General features: G+C 40.2%; 2 protein-coding genes across 3 annotated transcripts; one reads left to right on the forward strand and one right to left on the reverse strand.

Annotated features, from left to right (window-relative positions):
* The first annotated feature begins 941 nt into the window (after positions 1-941).
* Positions 942-8348, forward strand: c5h17orf67 (chromosome 5 C17orf67 homolog). 2 transcript variants are annotated; one of them, XM_050043628.1, is made up of 4 exons: positions 942-1100; positions 2242-2342; positions 7136-7269; positions 8082-8348. In XM_050043628.1, the coding sequence occupies exons 1-3, from the start codon at positions 1046-1048 to the stop codon at positions 7250-7252; spliced, it is 273 nt and encodes a 90-aa protein (XP_049899585.1). In that variant the 5' UTR covers positions 942-1045; the 3' UTR covers positions 7253-7269; positions 8082-8348. The 2 variants fall into 2 exon arrangements, with proteins under 2 accessions (XP_049899585.1, XP_049899584.1); XM_050043627.1 differs by having other exon boundaries at positions 7136-7257.
* A 1267-nt stretch (positions 8349-9615) lies between these two features.
* On the reverse strand, positions 9616-13826 carry cbx8b (chromobox homolog 8b). The gene is made up of 5 exons (XM_050045181.1): positions 13649-13826; positions 13476-13519; positions 13177-13242; positions 12969-13035; positions 9616-11258 (listed from the first exon to the last, which is right to left on the reverse strand). The coding sequence occupies exons 1-5, from the start codon at positions 13715-13717 to the stop codon at positions 10392-10394; spliced, it is 1113 nt and encodes a 370-aa protein (XP_049901138.1). The 5' UTR covers positions 13718-13826; the 3' UTR covers positions 9616-10391.
* Positions 13827-18234: the final 4408 nt, after the last annotated feature.

The raw sequence follows: 18234 nt of genomic DNA on the forward strand, positions 1-18234 counted from the left end.
CCCCAGACTAGCTCACTTAAGCTTAATGGTGGGTTGTTGCCTCAGTTAGACTGGCTGTAGTGAGATGTTTTAATAGTACTTTAATGTCACAACAGTGACAAACAATGCTAAGGCTTGGAGCAAACACTATGGTTACCTGGCTGTCCATGGCGGCAGGTCAGGGAGACGTGAGTGCTGCTCAGCAGGCGCTCGATTTGCTTTCGCTAAATGCGGTGGCTGTGACAAGGGAAGTTGAAAAGGGAGGGCAAGGGGCTCAACTCAAATGCAGCTGTAAGGTGTACAACACACATTTGATTGAGCATTGATGCCATGGGCCAGATTTAAAAAATGAAATACATAAAAATATTAAGAGAGACAGAAACAAAAAAGTCTTGCAAAATCTAGCCAGAGGTCAAAAGGGCGGGTGCTTTCCTAGTAGCGCTTGTTGTTGTTTGTAATGAATATAAAAGGGGGTCAGAGGGAACAGGGGAAGCTTGCATAGGGCACTGAATTTGCAAGGTCCAGCACTGTTTATTTGTGTAGATAGATAGATAGATAGATAGATAGATAGATAGATAGATGTTACATAGAAACAGCATATTAAAAATAGTACTGTAGGAAATATTCTCAAACAGGAGCTCAGATAAATACTTCCATGCTTAATAAAAAGGCAAATCTCTCTGTGCCCGATCATTTCACAAAGAGCTCATCACCCCAGAGGCATCGCCTGTCTCTGTATGACTGTGTTTGCATTGCCATCTAGTGGACAGTCTCCAACTTGCCTCAACAGACCTCATACAGTATGTGCTTTAATTGTTCCTCTGCAGTCATTTTGCAACTTAGAGCTTTAATGTGTAGCAATGTGGCTTATATTTCTATGTCAGCAAATGTATCATCACTTATGGTGGTTTTTTTGTGTGTGTGTTTTTTAATACCTCCCCAGTACCACATATGTGACAGTTTGTGGGTGACGTGCAGGAGGAGGAGAGTTTCCCCCTTCACTCCCTCTGGACTCTGGTCGGGACCTCAGAGCAGTGAGAGCTCAGGCAGGAAAAAGGTGAAGAAGATGAAGAAGCTGGTGGTGTTTTTGCTCTGCGTGGTCCTGCTGACCATCTACACAGGTAGGAAACTCTCAGGGATTTACCTGAGGAGAGCAGTAGCCTGTCACTGCGAATTATTGGTGAAATTTAAATTAGATTAAAGAACCATTTTTTTTTCAATGCAGAGTGATTTTACAGCAGTGAGCAAGTCAGTGGGTTTGGGTCAGTTAAAAAAAGAAAAGACATCTGTCTTTTATTGCATGGCTATGTTTAGATGCTGAATCAAGGAGGGAAATGGTGTTTCATTATTTCAGTGCATTTTCATGTACAATTGATTTAATTTCAGCATGCAGCCTTGCTATGAACATAAAATGAAATTGCACAAATTTTCACAAATACTATTATTGAAAGCCTTCTTAATGAGACAGTTGCAGAATGAATGTGATTGTTTTGCCACATTGCTGCAAAGGCCCAGGGAGCAGCAGCAACAGCAGCAGCAGCTCGGGCCTTGTGTTGATTCACAGCAGCTCCCTGTAGCAGGAGAGGAGGAGAGAGCTTGCCTGGCTGCCTGCTGGGGTCACGTGCTGCATGGGCCTGACTCCCTGGGGAGTGAGGAGGATGAATGGGCACTTTGTTACCTTCCACCAAATACCCTGCCTCCCAGTACAGGCCTGGGTTGGAGGGAGACAGAGAGCCCTCGCTCTGCAGTGTATGTGTGTGTGTGTGTGTGTGTGTGTGTGTGTGTGTGTTTGAGCAGCTCCCTTGGGGCTTGCTTTGGGGAGTAAACAGCCTCACATGGACTAGCTAAACAGATCAGGTCAGCCACAGCTCAGCAGCAGCAGATAGTGGTGAGAGGTTTATTCATGGGTCTGAACACCGTGTCCACTGAGAGGAATGTTATCCTGATTAGCCAACACCCAACCACCAAGCAAACAGCTGTTATGGTCATAGAAAAAAGCTATAAAAAAAAAAAAAAAACTCAGGCAGAGGTTAACTCAGAGCAGACAGTCTTAGTCCCTTAATCTCTGTGGAGACTGCTAACACACACACACACACACACACACACACACGGCCAAAATTACAATTCTTTTATCTCGTTGATGTATAGTATATCAGCCTTATTGAATCTTTACTGGTAGAAGAATTGGATGTGTGTGTCACATGACATGAGAGTAAACATCTGATCACTTTGCAGTCCAACTCTTATCTTTGTCTCTCTCAGATGCCAACCCTATCATCAAGGAGAGCTTCGCTAAGCAGCTGCTCCGCAGTAAGAGGCAGGATCAGCCAATGAAGCCTGGCCACCCCGATGAGCCAATGAGAGTAAGTTTCATTCAGAGCAAAGAGCACAGACACATCAGGTGGAGACTGACTGATTATTGACTATTGATTATACTGAGTTCTATAGCTCTGTGGGTAACACTACATTTTACCCTTCCTCTCATTATCACTACATACACAATAAAATATAACACAGCTGTAAGAAATTATAAACAGGGTCCCACTCATTTTCATGGCTTTGACTTTTTTTTCAAGAACCCATGATAACATTTTTTTTCTTCTTCCCCCACTTGCCTGGTGTTCTTTTAAATACTTTAGATTCTATTCAAACATAATTTTAGAGACAATACATACCAGAGCTACATTTCGTCGACAGCCAAAGAGAATAGATGTGCTGCTATGTTACATTATGTTGAAGGTTATCCACTGGAGATAAGCACAATTTCATTACACACAACAAAATCCCACGACTTTTCCAAAACTCTTAAAGACTTTTCCAGGCCTGGAAGATGTGATTGTGAGATTCCATGACTTTTCCATTCTTTCCATAACCGTGGGAACCCAGTATAAATACATTTGAAGTGATCATCAATATCTTGGTCAACAATAATAATCCCTCATATGAAGCATCCCTTACTGTTGTATCAACAGCAGTGAATGCATGATAACACCACACACACAAAAATAAATAAATTATAAAGTGTTTTATAAGCAGTTATTACTTGCAGGCTTCTTTTAAACTGTTTTAAATTGTATTCTAAACTCATGAAAACATATACATATATAATGCAACTACATTATATCACTTAATGTCATTAAGCATTCATTATCTGTTAATTAGAGATGCTTCATAATGGGAAGTTGTTCACAGATAATAACGAACACTTAAAAGCTTACAGCTATATTACAGTGTGTTATAAATGATTTATTAAGTGTTAATGTTCTGTGTATTGATGCTAACTGGCAGGTTTGAAATAAACTGTGTTATGATTGTTCTATAGGTTTGTACAAGATGCATATTTACACACTACACCAGTATCTTTTAAAAAAACATAGTCCATCATTTTATAATTTATTCATTTGCTTTTTAAAATGTTCTTGTTTGGTTTAACTTTTCAAGTGTCATATTTATTAATTTATTTATTTAATACCGGAGACGCACTGAATTTTTGACACCTGCAGGGTGAGCCATGTCTGTGAGCGGGTATAATGGCCACCAACAATCCAAGAAAGCATGGCTGAGAGACTTTATAAATAAATAAGGTAAAATGCTGATCCCTCCTCACTTAAAGAGCAGGCAAAGCAGGTAAAGCAGATAATGGTGTATCCCATATCACCAGTGATGAATCTGAAGGCTGAGTGAGATACTGCATCTAAAGGTGGGAGAATGGAGCTGGATGCGTATCTATAAATAGCATTCCTGTCGCCCAATACAGAGAGGAAAACAGGTGAATAATGGAAAACAGGATTTATTTCTAAAAAGAGCCCACATACAGTTGACATGCAAAAATCTAAATATCAGGTCAACAAAGAGTCAAGCAACATGACAAAGCAAAAATCTCAAAGACCATAAAAAACAATAATAAATAAACACAAATAATATTCAAGTAAAAAGCTAAGATATCAAAGAAATTGAATGATTCTATGATAGATATTAACTTAATCTATGCTATAAATGGAGTCCATTACAGACCACAGTCATTGTGGGGTGGAGGAATTTTACCTGAGCACCCTTAGGTTGCAAAAGCATTGGACATAATCAGAACATCATTGTGTAAGAGCAAATTCACGGATCACTCTCTAAGGCATTTACTGTGCAGCACTAAAATCAAAATAAGTACCAATAAACAAACTATCTTGCCTTCTCTCCCAGGCTTTTGCAACAAAATGGCAAACTTTAAAACATCAAAATTAAACAGCCATTCTAGCTTTTGTTCATCTGAGCACCAGAACATGTCAGGCTTTAGACAAGCCATTTCATGGAACATCATCTCTCTTAAGTCATCATAGTTTGTACAGTATAAAAGAAAATGGGACTCACTTTCCACTTCACCCCGATCACACAGCTCACACATTCTGTTTTCCATCTGAATATTACTGAAGCCCAATGTCACTGGCCAGAGGAAGAATACCAGCTCCCAGCTGTGCAGCTTAAGATCTTTGCTTTTAGATAGGCGAGATGTTACATATGGTTCAGGGCCAAATGTCTGTTCTGTATGCACATATGTCCTTGATTAAGACACTGACAGAATGTTTTCGAACCATTTCTCGTAAAATGTCAGTCACAGCCTTTTCTTAATAGAGCTAACATTGCAGCATAAGTTAGTCCTGTAAATATACACCATGTTCACCCCCTTAAATACTGAGCAAAGCGGAGGTCAGTTTTAGGCATGGGCACAGGGACGCAGTGCCACCTCTCTGCCTGCCCCACTGATGCCAAACACAGCCAACTGCAGCCCTGAATAATTCTCACTTTGAGCCAGGGGTGTAAATATAGACAGTGCAGGGAGTGTGGTTGCACTGGGGCCCATTGAGATGAGGAGACTGATTGCCACTTGGAAATACGCCCACATTCAAAGAAGAACTCCCGTTAAATCAGAAATTGTGGGATTTTCTATATATGCCCTCAAAAAGGCAAACCCATCTCTGTCATGGCTTTGTGTTTTTGTAAAATATCAATATATAACAAATTCTTATATCACAACTATAATATGGCTATAAAAACGATTTAGTTCAACTAATAATTTTCTTTTGTAGTTTTTGTCATATACAGATATGTAATGGTAATTGCTGGGTAATATGTATGTTGATGTTGTCCAATATCAAGTCTCTGTTTAATCATGGAACAAGATGATAGGATTTACAGCAGTTAGTTTATGTGCAAAATCTCTCAAGACTGATAAACTGGGTACATCTGCAAGTGGATTAACTAGCTATTGAAAACGGTAGTGTTGCCATTTTTATCTTCGGTGAACGCGACGGAGGCAAGACGAGAGCAATCAGAAATGGTTTACAAAAACTACGTGGAAATACTCGTGTTTTATTGGCTGACAGGTCCGTCTGGTCTTACACCTACAAGCCGGTGTGTCAAAGACTTTTTTCCCGTCCGGTAGGCTACTGACACACCGGGACAAACTGACAAAACGGGTTTGTTAATAAAAAAGAATGAAATTCCTCCACGTATTACATTCGCCGAATTTACAAGAGGAGTCAAATCATTAAGAATTTGTTGTAGTCCGTGTTTAAGAGCGTTTATAAAGCTTTCCCTGACTCAACAACTCACAAAACTCTGCGATTTTTAAAGGGAGTCTGGTAGGCTATTTGCACCCAGGGTGACAGAGGAGTGTATTGCAGTACTGTACTCTTTAGATTGTGGCCCTAACATGTCGAATCAAATACGGTTCTCTGTCAGAGGTCGCGTCGCATAATGTTACAGTGTAGATCCAAAACAAACTAAACAAGTAGCTATATGACACATTCATTTTACTCCTTGAAAACTCCGTGCGCGAACTGACTTTATTTCTCAGACTGTTGACAGTCAGACAGCTGCAGCTGATGGAGAGGGCAACAGTTCGTTCACTGCACGAGCTGTGTCTGAAAATTGTGTGTGAATAAAAGAAAACCTATTAAATATTCCAATAGACTAACGTACAGTTGTGGAAGAAGTACTCAGGTTATTTACTCAAGTAAAAGTAGCAACAGTGTAGAAATACTCTGTTGCAAGAAGTCCTGCGCTCGAAATATCATTCAAGTTAAAGTACAAAAGTATTAACATCAAAGTAAAATAGCCTACCAAAAGTAAAAGTACTCATTATGCAGAATGGCCCATTTCAGAATTGTATTATTCTAGTATAATTACTGATGCATTAATGTGTTCATCACTTTAACATTGCAGCTGATAAATGTGGAGCTCATTTTAAATATAGGCTCACTGCTGAGTAGTTTAATCTATATTAATACATCACATGTTATTAGTTGGTTTATATTTTGTACTAATAACCTGGAGTATCAAAATAGAGCTTGTTATCAAAAAACTATTCTCAGGGCACAATCCTCCCTGGACCCCCCTGCTGAGGTCAGGTCTACACCCCAAATGTCCTCAAACCCTAAAAAACAGCACCCATTCAGCTTGAGATAAAAACATGAAACAGTTCATGTTATGCATACAGCCCTGAGTATGAATTCATATTACCAACTAACATTTCTTACTGTGCCATTATTCAAAGCAGTCTGGAAGCAGGCCTGAGCAGAGCCCTCCTGCGCCTGGAGAACAGTGTGATTTACTCCACACAAACACCTTATTTATTCTGCCCTCTGCCACTTTAAAAAAAAAAATATTACCTACTTATTATAATAGAGCCTGGTTGACTTGCTATAGAAAACATTCACCCCAAAACTTAATATAAGACACAGGGTTTTTGAATATATTACAAATCTGACTAATATAAGACAGGCACGTTCAGCCTTTGTCACTGTCATTTCTTTGACAACTATTGTAACTGCAGCAGCTCTTTCTATATCTGTCACCACGTGTTTGTGCATTGTGATGCTCTGAAGGCATCAGTTCATCAGAGTACAAGTCCAAGCATGTTTCCCTCTGCTTAGCCCTATACTCATCTCTGTAATTTCACTCTGTGCAGTTTGTTGTGCTGTTGTGGTGTGATGCAAAAATGAAAGCAGAGGAATTCATAGATCTGAGTCAGCACTGATTCCCCCACTTCAAACACTCAGTTTCATTTGTGCAAATGTGGCTGGCAAAACATATACAGTTATACCAGCTTTCTTCTTTCCTCTTTCGGTACCTCAACCTTATTTGCCTTCCTCCTCCCCCTCAGGAGCACCTGCTCCACATGCAGGCTCTGGATCAGAGGGCCCAGGAGACTAACTTGGAGCACTGGCTGAACCCCCACTGCTACCCTCACTGTGACAGGAACTACGGACACCCCGTCTGATGATGGTGATGACTGAGGTCCCCACAATGTCGCTTCAACCCCCAAAATGCACACTGCACATGAATTGAACAGCATTCACATACACAGCAGCTTAATCATGAATTTTCATTTCACACAGATTTTACTAACAAGACCCCAACACATGACATAATCCTTCTTCCACACAAACATTTGGGATTACAGATCTGTTATCAGTTCAGAAGTGATATGACTTTTTTAACATTTCAAAAGGACAAACAAGCTGTTCTGCTTCACAGTGAAGACACCTCAGTCATCCACAACTATATCTTTTTTACCTTTTTCACTTTTGCATACTGGATTGCTTATTTTTACAGGATGTTGACATTTTGTAATAGCTGTAATGTTATTTCTCTTCCTGTTTTGTTATTTTTGTGATTTTATCTTGACTGTGTTGCACAGCAGGAAACCTCAGAAACCTGTAAAACACCTTCCGGAGTTGGTAGTCCTTAAACACAGTCACTTACCTTGCAGAAATCATTTAAAACTCCAACTGGTTTCATATAAACTGTATTTCACAGACAATGTAGACAATAAATTGAAAAATAACGTTGGGATAGTTTGGAACTGAGTAACATCGGCTTGTCACTAAAATAAAAACTTGCATGACATTCTGTGCTTTCTGCTTATAAAAAGATCAGATGCTGTAAAAGCAAAGTGAAGCCCTAGGGGTTGTTTCAAAACTGTTGCCACTGATTCTGAGTGATACTGAAATATGCTTCATGTCTGATACAGCCTGTTAGGATGCTGCTTCACAGATCATGTTTGACTTCACCTGATCATTTGTTCTGTCCCTGTTTTCTCTTCACAGTGAAGGACCAGACGTGACAGCATGGACCCAACGGGGAAAACTCTTGAAAAATTAAAAGATGGGAAGACACACTCTCTCTCTGCTGAGATATGACCATGTGAAGAGTGGATAAATGGTCATGCATATATCTCTCTGTATTACAGCTGTGTAGTTTACTGTTTTCAGTGGTTTCTGCATTTATTCTCTCAATTGTGTATCAATCACCATCAGAGTGAGATGTATTAACAGTGATATAATCACAAATAAATCCAAATGCATGAGTAACAATGTTTGTGTTATGGTTATTATTAATATGACATAAGAGGAGAGGCTGACAGCTGCACACCTTTTAGTTTCAGCCCACTCTTGTTCCCTCACGGAGAGAGCCAAACAGCTCCTGTTACAGTTAGTGACAGAATGGATTTACCGCATCACATCGAAATGAGGTGCAGACGTTTAGTTAACCCCTTGGCAGCGAGAAAAAATCTATATTTTTGGCATGTTATAGCCTTTAACTTTGGTTCAGTTTCAGTTTTTGATTTAGAGAGGACTGTTATCAGATACGTGATCAAAAGCACAGTAAATAATTTATTTCGCTTCATGTGGAACCACTGCACAAAAGAGACGGCGCTTGTTTATGGGTTAATCGGCAGTCCTGTGCATTTAAGGTAGGCTATGTGCTGCCGAAGCTTATAGGTGGATCTAATGCGTCATGCATGAACAGGGCGGTATCATGTCTGCAGAGAGCAGTGGAGAGTTGATCATCCGGCTGCACAGTCGGGAGAAATAGGCCTATAGAAAACCTGATCAGAAAAAATAGGCCATTCAAAAGAGGAAATATGTATTTTAAAAAGCGCATCTTGCCCATCTGTAAACACTCTATAACTGCTGTATTTGTGGTATTAATAAATAGGCCTACTAATATATTTTACCTGTGTAAAAATAAACATTAGGCTATACAAGACATAAATAAATGCGCCGCTTGTTCTGAAACGATACAGCATGAATAAAATAATGAATAAGAAACATTGGAATATAGCGGTTGGGGCCTGTGAGAATGAACACTTGCATGTTTGTCATCGTCATTTATTCAAATGACTAAACTTTTAAAACGCTGACGCACACATTAAAATCAGATATCCACAGCAGGTCTACGGGCTGCTGTAGATAGAGACAGAATCCAATTTTCTGCATACCTACTGTAACTCTGAGCAGAGATGAATGTAGGCCTGCTGCAGCAGGTTTTTGTGTTTTTGTCTAAGCCTGAGGCCTGTAACTTCTGCTCTTTGCACGAGTGACCCTTTAAAATAACGCATTTTTAAATAGATTTCACAATGACCTATGACTGGAATTAAGGTCATTAAAACATATATAAGAAACGATAAATTAACCCTAACCATTTAGATGGTGACCTAAAGGCCTAATTGCGTAACAGGTTTATATTAAATGTATTATTTCATTCATGTACGGGTTCAGGCGTTGCCTCCAGTTATTTACAAACATGTCGAGGCCGACGGCGCTGTGATAATAACAGAGTAAAACACGACCACATGAGAAAATTCAAAGGGTTTATTGGAAAGCGTCTAAAAAGCAATTTGACACCAACTTTGTAATTATCTTATTACATTAAAGCTTTATGAAGGTTTTCTATGAAAAAATGTAAAATATACCATGTTAATGGAAAAAGTAGTTATACACAGCTTGGGAAAACTCGTAGAGTGTCCGTGTTGAATTTATTAATTTATCTTACAATTAGAAATGTTAGACATGACAAACTCTGAGCCAGACTCGGACTCTGAATACAACACAGACAGATCATTTCTTAATACTTTTGAATTCAAAGTGCTTGAGTACATTTTTAAATATCGACCCTATTGAATCAAACAGGGTATATTCAGTCTAATCAGTTCAAATTATAAGAAATATTCAATCCACAGACTGAATTTAATATCTAAGCCTCACTTCACTTCTAAAAAATCTGCTAGCTTGAGCTCAGGCTGGAAGATATGAGAGTGAAATAAAAATACATTCTAGTTAGTTACAATTGCAAAATAGTAAAATTCACAAGCTCTGTACAGCTGCTGCAAAGGAAACATGCAACTCAGTCATGTTCACCAATGCAAGATGTGAAATGGACTTCATTTGATTTGGTCAATACATTAAACAGATGCCCGACTTTATAATATATACATATGCACATTATGTAACTTGATTTTATACATTACATACAAAACTGCTTGGCTTAGTAATCACACTATGTCCTATAGGCGTCAGAATGACTCTGATGCAAGTCAGAGAAAACAAAGCGCGGCATAAAAAAAAATCAGTCAATCATCTTTTGTCTTTGAAGAAACCTTTAGAAGTGCTGCTCTCCTTGATGGTGACGGTCAGGAAGTTGGTCGTCACGTCTGTCACCATGACCTTTTCCACATCCCCAATAGAGGGCCTCCATGTCACTTCATCCAAGTCATCGTCGAGCCTGGTCGGGGATGGCCTGTCCAAGAAGTAAGGTTTTTCCATCTGTGGAAGCTCAGCAGGACGACTCAAGCTCTGGCTCATTTTGGACTGGTGCTTGAAGTGTACAGGTGCCAGGTAGGTGGAGCTGTCCTTAGTCCTGTGTGTGTCCATGTCAGTTCTGTGTGGATGCATGCTGCGGTCTGAGTAGAGCTTGTAGGAGCTTCCACCCGAGATTCCCCGGTTGTGTGTGTGGTGGTGATGGTGGTGGTGGTGATGGTGGTGTTTATGACTGTGACCGTGGATCTCTGGATGTCTGTGGGCCACTTTGACCAGCCTCATCTCTCCCCCCGCCTGGAGCTTAGCCAGTTTGTGAGGGTTGTGGCTCACCTGCTCCTCTGCTCTCCTCTTGTGGGGCTCAGAGACTGCAGGGCTGCAGCTGCTGTCCTTGAAGCGAGGCTTTGGCTTTGGACCTCTTTTTTTGGGTATATGGATGAGGTCTTCTGGACTGGTTTGCTGAAGGGAAGGCTGCTGGTACTCACGGCTGCTCAGTTCTGGTGGTCGGACGCGTACGCTTTCTCCGCGGTTGACAGTACTGGGTGGGAAGATGGTGGGAACAACAGCTCTCAGGCCCTCTCTGGCCCTGGGGGTGACAACTGGCTCTGGGGTTGGGTAAGTGATGTTCATCCCTCTGACTGCATCACTCCTGAACTCATAGGACTTGGCTTTAACTTTAGCTTGAGCCTTTTGGAAAGGTAGGAAAAAGAGAGGGGATTTATGATTCAGATTTATACAGAAAAAATAAACTATTACCTTAAAGTTTTTTATTTCTTAGTTGACTCACAGCATGCATTTTGACTTGTCATTGTAGAACCATGACAGCACAACACTGAGGTAGCATGCACAAACCAGGACCCTGGACACTGGAACAGCAACACTGAATATTGTGCTCTTCCTACTCCCACACATTTTCTTGGCCAAAATTTTCAAAACTTTTCCATGACTTTTCAAGGACCCATTCACAACACGTAACACAATCGTAGTATGCTTTACTCCAAATGTTAATTATGATATGAAAATTAATCAGCAACCTTTTCCAATCTCTAATAATTGCTTTGTTCACTTCAAACTATAAGGCACAGTCACACACTTACATTTGTAACAATTTATTTAATTACACACAACAAAATTCCATGACTTTTCCAAAACTTTCAATGATTTTTACTAATTCCATGACTTTTCCAGGTTCCATGACCGTGAGAACCCTGTCGACTGTAGCATGTCAAAATATGTTCTCTTAGACAGGCCTATTAATGTTGTTTAAATTACTGCCCGTGCCAGGCACTGGGCACAGGTATTAAACTCCATGCATCCGACATTTCAACAAGTTGAAAAATGAGTGTGAGTGGGAGTTTCAAACATGTTCTAAGAAGCTACTGCATTAACGACAGCCACAAATGATTCCTGTCAGATCTCTAATTATTGGTGAAAGTCCACTAACTCATTTTCGAGTCCTGTCAATGGACATTCTGGTATTTAGAACAAGATAAACTGTCCGTCGTCAAGCAACTTTCACGCTCTGTTGTTCTGGAAAGCTGAAACCTCTGGCTCACTACATCTGCCTAAATTGATCATTTCAAACTACAGAGCAGTCACATTTAGGGACAGTTCATTATTTATGAGAGGAGAGGTGATGGTGCATAATGGGGAAAGCACTTTAAATATTTTTTTAAGCACTGGGGAAGGAGTAATGTTTTTCAATTCAGCAAATGGTAGAAACTTTCAACTTTAAATGGGCGTATTTTATATTTATTTTGAATACCCTTAGAACTCCAAAACCCACAAGTGGGTTTGAAAGGCATCTCCAAAATCACACTATTTATCACACCCAGAAACTGTGAAATAAGGTTATTTATGGTGTAGGGAGGGTCATGCATTTAACCCCAGTCACTCAGGGAGGCTTAAGAAAAAATATTTGAATCTCTAGGGAGGGACAGGATATAGAAAAAAAGCCACACCAAAGCCACCTCTCTACTCTGATAAGTAAAGTACAGTCCCTTGTGTATTTGAATCTAATGAGAGTTGTGGCAATAAAAACGGATCTTCCAAAAACATTAAGGACTAAGAGTATAACGCTCCAACAGCACCTTTACTGACAGGAATGGCTTTTTTTTAATGTATTCCAAACGCCCTGTAGCATGTCAACAGTTCCCCATTAGCTAATACACAAACTAAATACACTGAATATGCGTCATTAGCATCATTAAGGAGCTTTGCGTATTTCGGGGAAATACAATGAGGCCGACGTGAATTTACATGTACTTAAATGAACAGTGAGGGGACCATGATACACATCATATAATGTCAGACAATGTTGTTATTGAAAATACGATCATATCGGGATGATGACACTGTCGCGTTACAGAACACACGAAACAAGGCTGCTGAATTTACCTTGAGCAGAAATGTCTTGGGTTTTGGTCCTCTCTTTTTGGGCCCATAGAGCTCCCTCTCACGCTCCCTGTGAAAAATATAGTGACAGACACCCACTTTCAGTGTCACGGGAGCAAAGTGCACCAAGGACACCGTATATTTAACGTTATTGGACGTTAACACTCACTGGCTCTGCCCATAAAGGCCAGCCCAGACATCTTAACGTTACCTCTGCTCGAAAGCGGCAAACAGGCGGGAGTCCAAAATATTTTCCTCCGGTTCCCAAGTGCTGTATCTGTGAATTAAAACATTAGTTACACTGAGGAAGCGAGCGCTGACACGCACACTGTGGAGATGGCCGTAGCGTTAGCTTGAGAGCTAAAAATCTCCATCGTGCTGCACCTCAGTTTTAATCCGAGCTGCTGTCTCGCTAGCCTTGGCGAGCTAACGACAGCCACAGCCGAGACAGCACAGACACCACAGCCGCGGGTTGAAAACATACAAGAGACACAATGTAGCAGGACTTACTTGGGAGACCAGCCCTTCCATTTCACAAGGTATTCAATCCGACCCTGCATGCCATCAGAAACAAACAGAAATGACTTCATTAGCCTGCAGGGCAACAGTAGTATAGAGTGCGGTGTTGATGCATTAAATTCAACGCTCTGGGGAAAAAAGGGCACGTTACATCTCACGCCTACCTTCCTTATCCTCCGTTTAATGATAGACTCGGCGGCGAACACCCTCTCCCCGACGGCGGACAGCTCCATGTTTACTCCAGTGCTACCTACCGTTAGCTTGGTGGACGCTAACGTTAGCAGAACAGATATTTTTCTCCAGTCCCAGCTACTCTGAATTCCCGACAGACCATAATACTCAGAATGGACGTCAGCGCAATTTTTTACTGCGTTGCTAAGGAACCGCAGTCGGTGGAACCTCTAGAAGAACGCCCATTGGTCCCACCGTTGCTACGTGCTCGGGTTGCTAAGTAAGGGGAGGAGCGTGCGCCTGTGTGAATTCTTTCGGGGGGGAAATGGTGGCTCTTTCCCCGCGCGGCGGGTGAATCATTTCGCTCAAGTTATTTGAGATATTCAAAAATGCACGCGGTAACAGAAGCAGTTTGTGCACGCGACAGTGTCGTCAAGCAAATAGAGAAACCAGGAAATGACAATGCCGTATGCTTTATGCGGCTAGAAACAACATGAGACATCCTTAATTAATGTTAAGTCTATCCAGCATTGTATCTATCAGCTCATGCAGTACCCAGACGATCTTATGGACCTATTAGTCCATTAGCACACACCATATGACACTATGTGTCAACTCGCTACAAGTGTATGCTCGCATTAATTTTGTTTGTCCTTTCTGTTTCAGGCCAAGCACAGAGGATCAATACACTGCGCCGGTCAGGGAAAATCATGGGCTATCTGTATTCATATAATTTCATCTAATAGGCTAACCATTAAATGTAGCTACATTTGAAGGGAAAGTATTCAGGCATATGTACTAAATTTAGCCTATTGCATATAGCCATAGCTCTTAGTTTGTAATAGGCTAATTACGCAGTGGGCTTCACTGTTGAATCAAAGACCTGACATCCAAGGAAAGCAGAGAGGTGGTTTTTATTTATTTTTATTTTTTTTCTTAAATCTGTAGGATTTCTGTTACTGACCATTAGGCTATGTAAGACGTTTGGTGACTGTGATGTATGCAATGTTAGAAAAACGAAGCTGATGCCATGAAAATGAACCAAGAAAAGACCGGCTGATGTAGCCCATGTAGCCTAAATATCCGGCAAAGGTCAGGGAAGCATTTCATAGACTTTTTGTCTGCATTCACTGCAAAGGTCCGATTAGCGTCGAGCCTACCCATCACCTCCATCTCTGTGCTCACACTCTGATTGATCCTTTCAATAAAACATTAAGTGGTTGCGGTCCGCCTCTGATATTTCTTAACAAATGGTTTTATATCATATGCTTTTTCTCTGATAATGAGATTGGCTACTCAGTCAAAATGATCTGCAAATGCAGAAATAATCTGTATATTTTTTTAATGCACCAGCCAACGCAATCACCCAGAAAAAAATAGGCTAAACACCCGAGAAAAGAAAATATATCTATTAGTTTTGTGTCTTAAACTCTAAAATTGTGACTTAACAAAATAAAATAAAACCATATAGGCCTACCCAAATCCTAAGTAACTATTCAAATAAATAAATAAAAATAATAATAATGAGTGACAATGACGTGGCGATGTTTCATGAATCAGGTCACTGTTATGCTCAGTCTACAATCCACAGGCCGGTAAGTAGCTACATTTTTATGATATGAAAATAAGACAAAATATAGGCCTTTCAAAGGGGCAACTCCTTAGCAAAGGTAGGTAATATTGTTTTTTTTATTGTAATTATTTAGGCTTGTAATTAATACAAAACAAAAAGACCGAAAAATAAAGGGTAATAATAATAATAACAATAATGTATACCGGAACTATCATTATTTTGTATTTATTCATTTATTTATTTTTCAGGGGAAAGTTGCGGCTCAATGGAATAGGTCAAATAATCAGAGTAATAAGAAAATTATTCACAATACTAGACATTAGTTTAATTGTCTTTAGTATCTTTGGCAAACCTTTGAACTAGGCTATTCATTTTCCATTCATTAATTAACTGAAGAGTAAAATAAACAGAGAACAACTGAGGGCAAAATAGATGAGAAAATAACCAAGTCTTATTAATGTGACTTCTTCATGCAGGCCGAATCGATGACCCGATAACTCATAACTGACTTCTGGAAAATAGATTATAGATCATCTGGACTCAGACTTATTCCAGCCTCATTTCTCGGAAGTACTAATAGCCAAACCAACTATTAAAATAGTAGAATATCTCAATAAAGGATGCTACCTTATGCGAGTCTCTCCTTCCTATACAGACCAAAGGCATAGTCAGATTAATCTGAATGCGTCACACTCATGTCTAATGACGATTTAGATATTTCCACCGCAAAAAAAAAAAAGATTAAAAACGTGTAGGCCTACATGGAAAAGACTCTTGCAAAGGTATCGCTGATTTAAAGGAATGTACGAACGTCGAATTAAATGTTAAGATCCAAAGTTTCCAAACCTGCAAATGACATTTATTTCCCTCCTCTCTTGACTCTGTGTAAAGAATATTGACTTTCTGCAGCATCACCGTCAGACAGTATAAAGCCTCTGAATCAAACAGCTTAATAAATTTAATTCGGAACATTTGTCAGAATGACTAAATATGTAATCAGAACCACTGATTTTGTCCTTTCAGTGAATTAAAAACTCTCCAGTCAGATAAAAGCAGAGATGATAATGAACGGCTTTTCGGGGTTGCAAGACAAGAACAAAGCGCTTTACGGAATAATGTCCCGGGCCGACAGCTTCATTCCACACTTTAAAGACTTATGAGCCCACATACAGATATTTTCAAACAGCTGAGCGCAGAGATCAAGACAAAAACCTCTATTTAAATACAATGACAGTTCACAGCGGTCAGTGATTTATTACACTGACCAATATCTTATCTAATTCACTTGTCATAACATTTGCCGTCATAACTGCGTTAGGTGCAAATGATTAAGGTAGTTTGTAGACTGTGTAGTTAGTTTGGTACTTTGGTTGTTTGCAGACAGTTTGCAGACTGACAGTCTGCAAATTCAGTGCCATGGTGGATTGTATTTTCTCTTTAGTCTTTATTTAGACGTGGATACACTGATGCCACATTCACTACTGAAACAGTTTTTTCTTATAATTTCTTTCCAGTCAAGGAGGATCATCTCACACTCCTGCAGCCACAAATTCCATTCACTTGCAGGCATATGTGTCCCCACTCATCACATTATTTGCTAATTCCATTCATGCATGCACAATAACTATTTGCAAAATAAGATTGTTTTATTCAGTGAGAGCTGAAGCCTTGGGAAGGTCATAGAGAGGGAGAGCAAATCCGTCTTATCTTTACCAAACATTTGATTTTTGGAAGGTATCCACATTTTATTAAGATCTGCTGTGAAATTGTAACATGTTGGTAAAGGCTATCGGAACCTTTTAAGGGAATCAGAGCATTCCCTAACGCTTTATGAAGCCTACAGTATTTATTTCTCAGTGAAGGACAACAATTATCTTAATACAATCTGATTCAAAGGATGTCGTTTAAGACTACTTCTTTAGCTGCCATAGTTTGCAATGCACAAACAAACAGTCAGTAGAGACAGAAAGGGAAGAAGGGCGCACCTCAGACTGTGGATGCGATTGGTCTCGGCGCGCCTGCAGTGCAGCAGTGCCGCCGCCGTTAAAACACCATTGGCTGGCTTGTATCTGGGCAAGACGCTGGTTCCTCTTGTGCGCGCAAACGGGAAAGCCCGGCTATACCACACAGACAGTACCATGGAACATGCAGTCACATTTAAAGAGAAAGACAGAGAGCTCAGAGACTGTAACGTCGTCATTAAGCCAATTTGATCAGCCTTTTGTTGTGAGACGTCGGATGGTATCAGTTCAGATGCAGCGATCATATGAGACAACAAAAAATAAAGGGTATTCTGTATTTTTTAATCTTTCTCTTGCAACCATCCCTGTCGGACGCACTTTAAGGTTCAATATACTACACTTAGGCTATTTATATGCTAGGTTATGTGCAACGTGCAAAGGTCTTGCAGGGCAGTTTTGTAGTCAGGGTGCCGTGTGCATACAGGTAGCCTAATCATTATGCATGCTTTAGATATATATATGGCATTTGGTGTTAAACGGGGGCTTCGTTTCCTTAATCCCACTTACCATAAAGAAAAAAATGATTTCCACATATGCTACAGACAAGCACCACACACGCAGACTGTAGAGTTAAGAATAGGTGTTCAACATGCATGACACTCTCCAGAGCATGCAGCTATTAGACCTATTTCGTGCCACACATGAATCTGTAATTAACTACACAGTGTAGATGACTGGATAATATAATAACCCCCGCAGCCGGTACAGAGCAAACGTGCCTTTACTCTCGTTGGATCATACATACGGACTGAGGTCAGCAGTCTGCTGGATGATTGAGGGTTTAGTCTTGTTTTTCACTAAACTGGATCCAGCTGAGTGACCCAAGCAAGTTGCTTAGTCACTGTTAGGAGTGAGACAACAACTTCAGAGGAAAATAGGCTACAGGGGTTGTATCGGCCTTTTGAAAGAGATCGCCCATTAAAGAATATTTTGTATCGTTCTGATAACGGACCTATGCTGTGGTTTTGAGTTGTTTTTTCTTTTA

This window comes from Epinephelus moara, chromosome 5 (assembly GCF_006386435.1).
Source record: "Epinephelus moara isolate mb chromosome 5, YSFRI_EMoa_1.0, whole genome shotgun sequence".
Lineage (NCBI taxonomy): Eukaryota > Metazoa > Chordata > Actinopteri > Perciformes > Serranidae > Epinephelus > Epinephelus moara.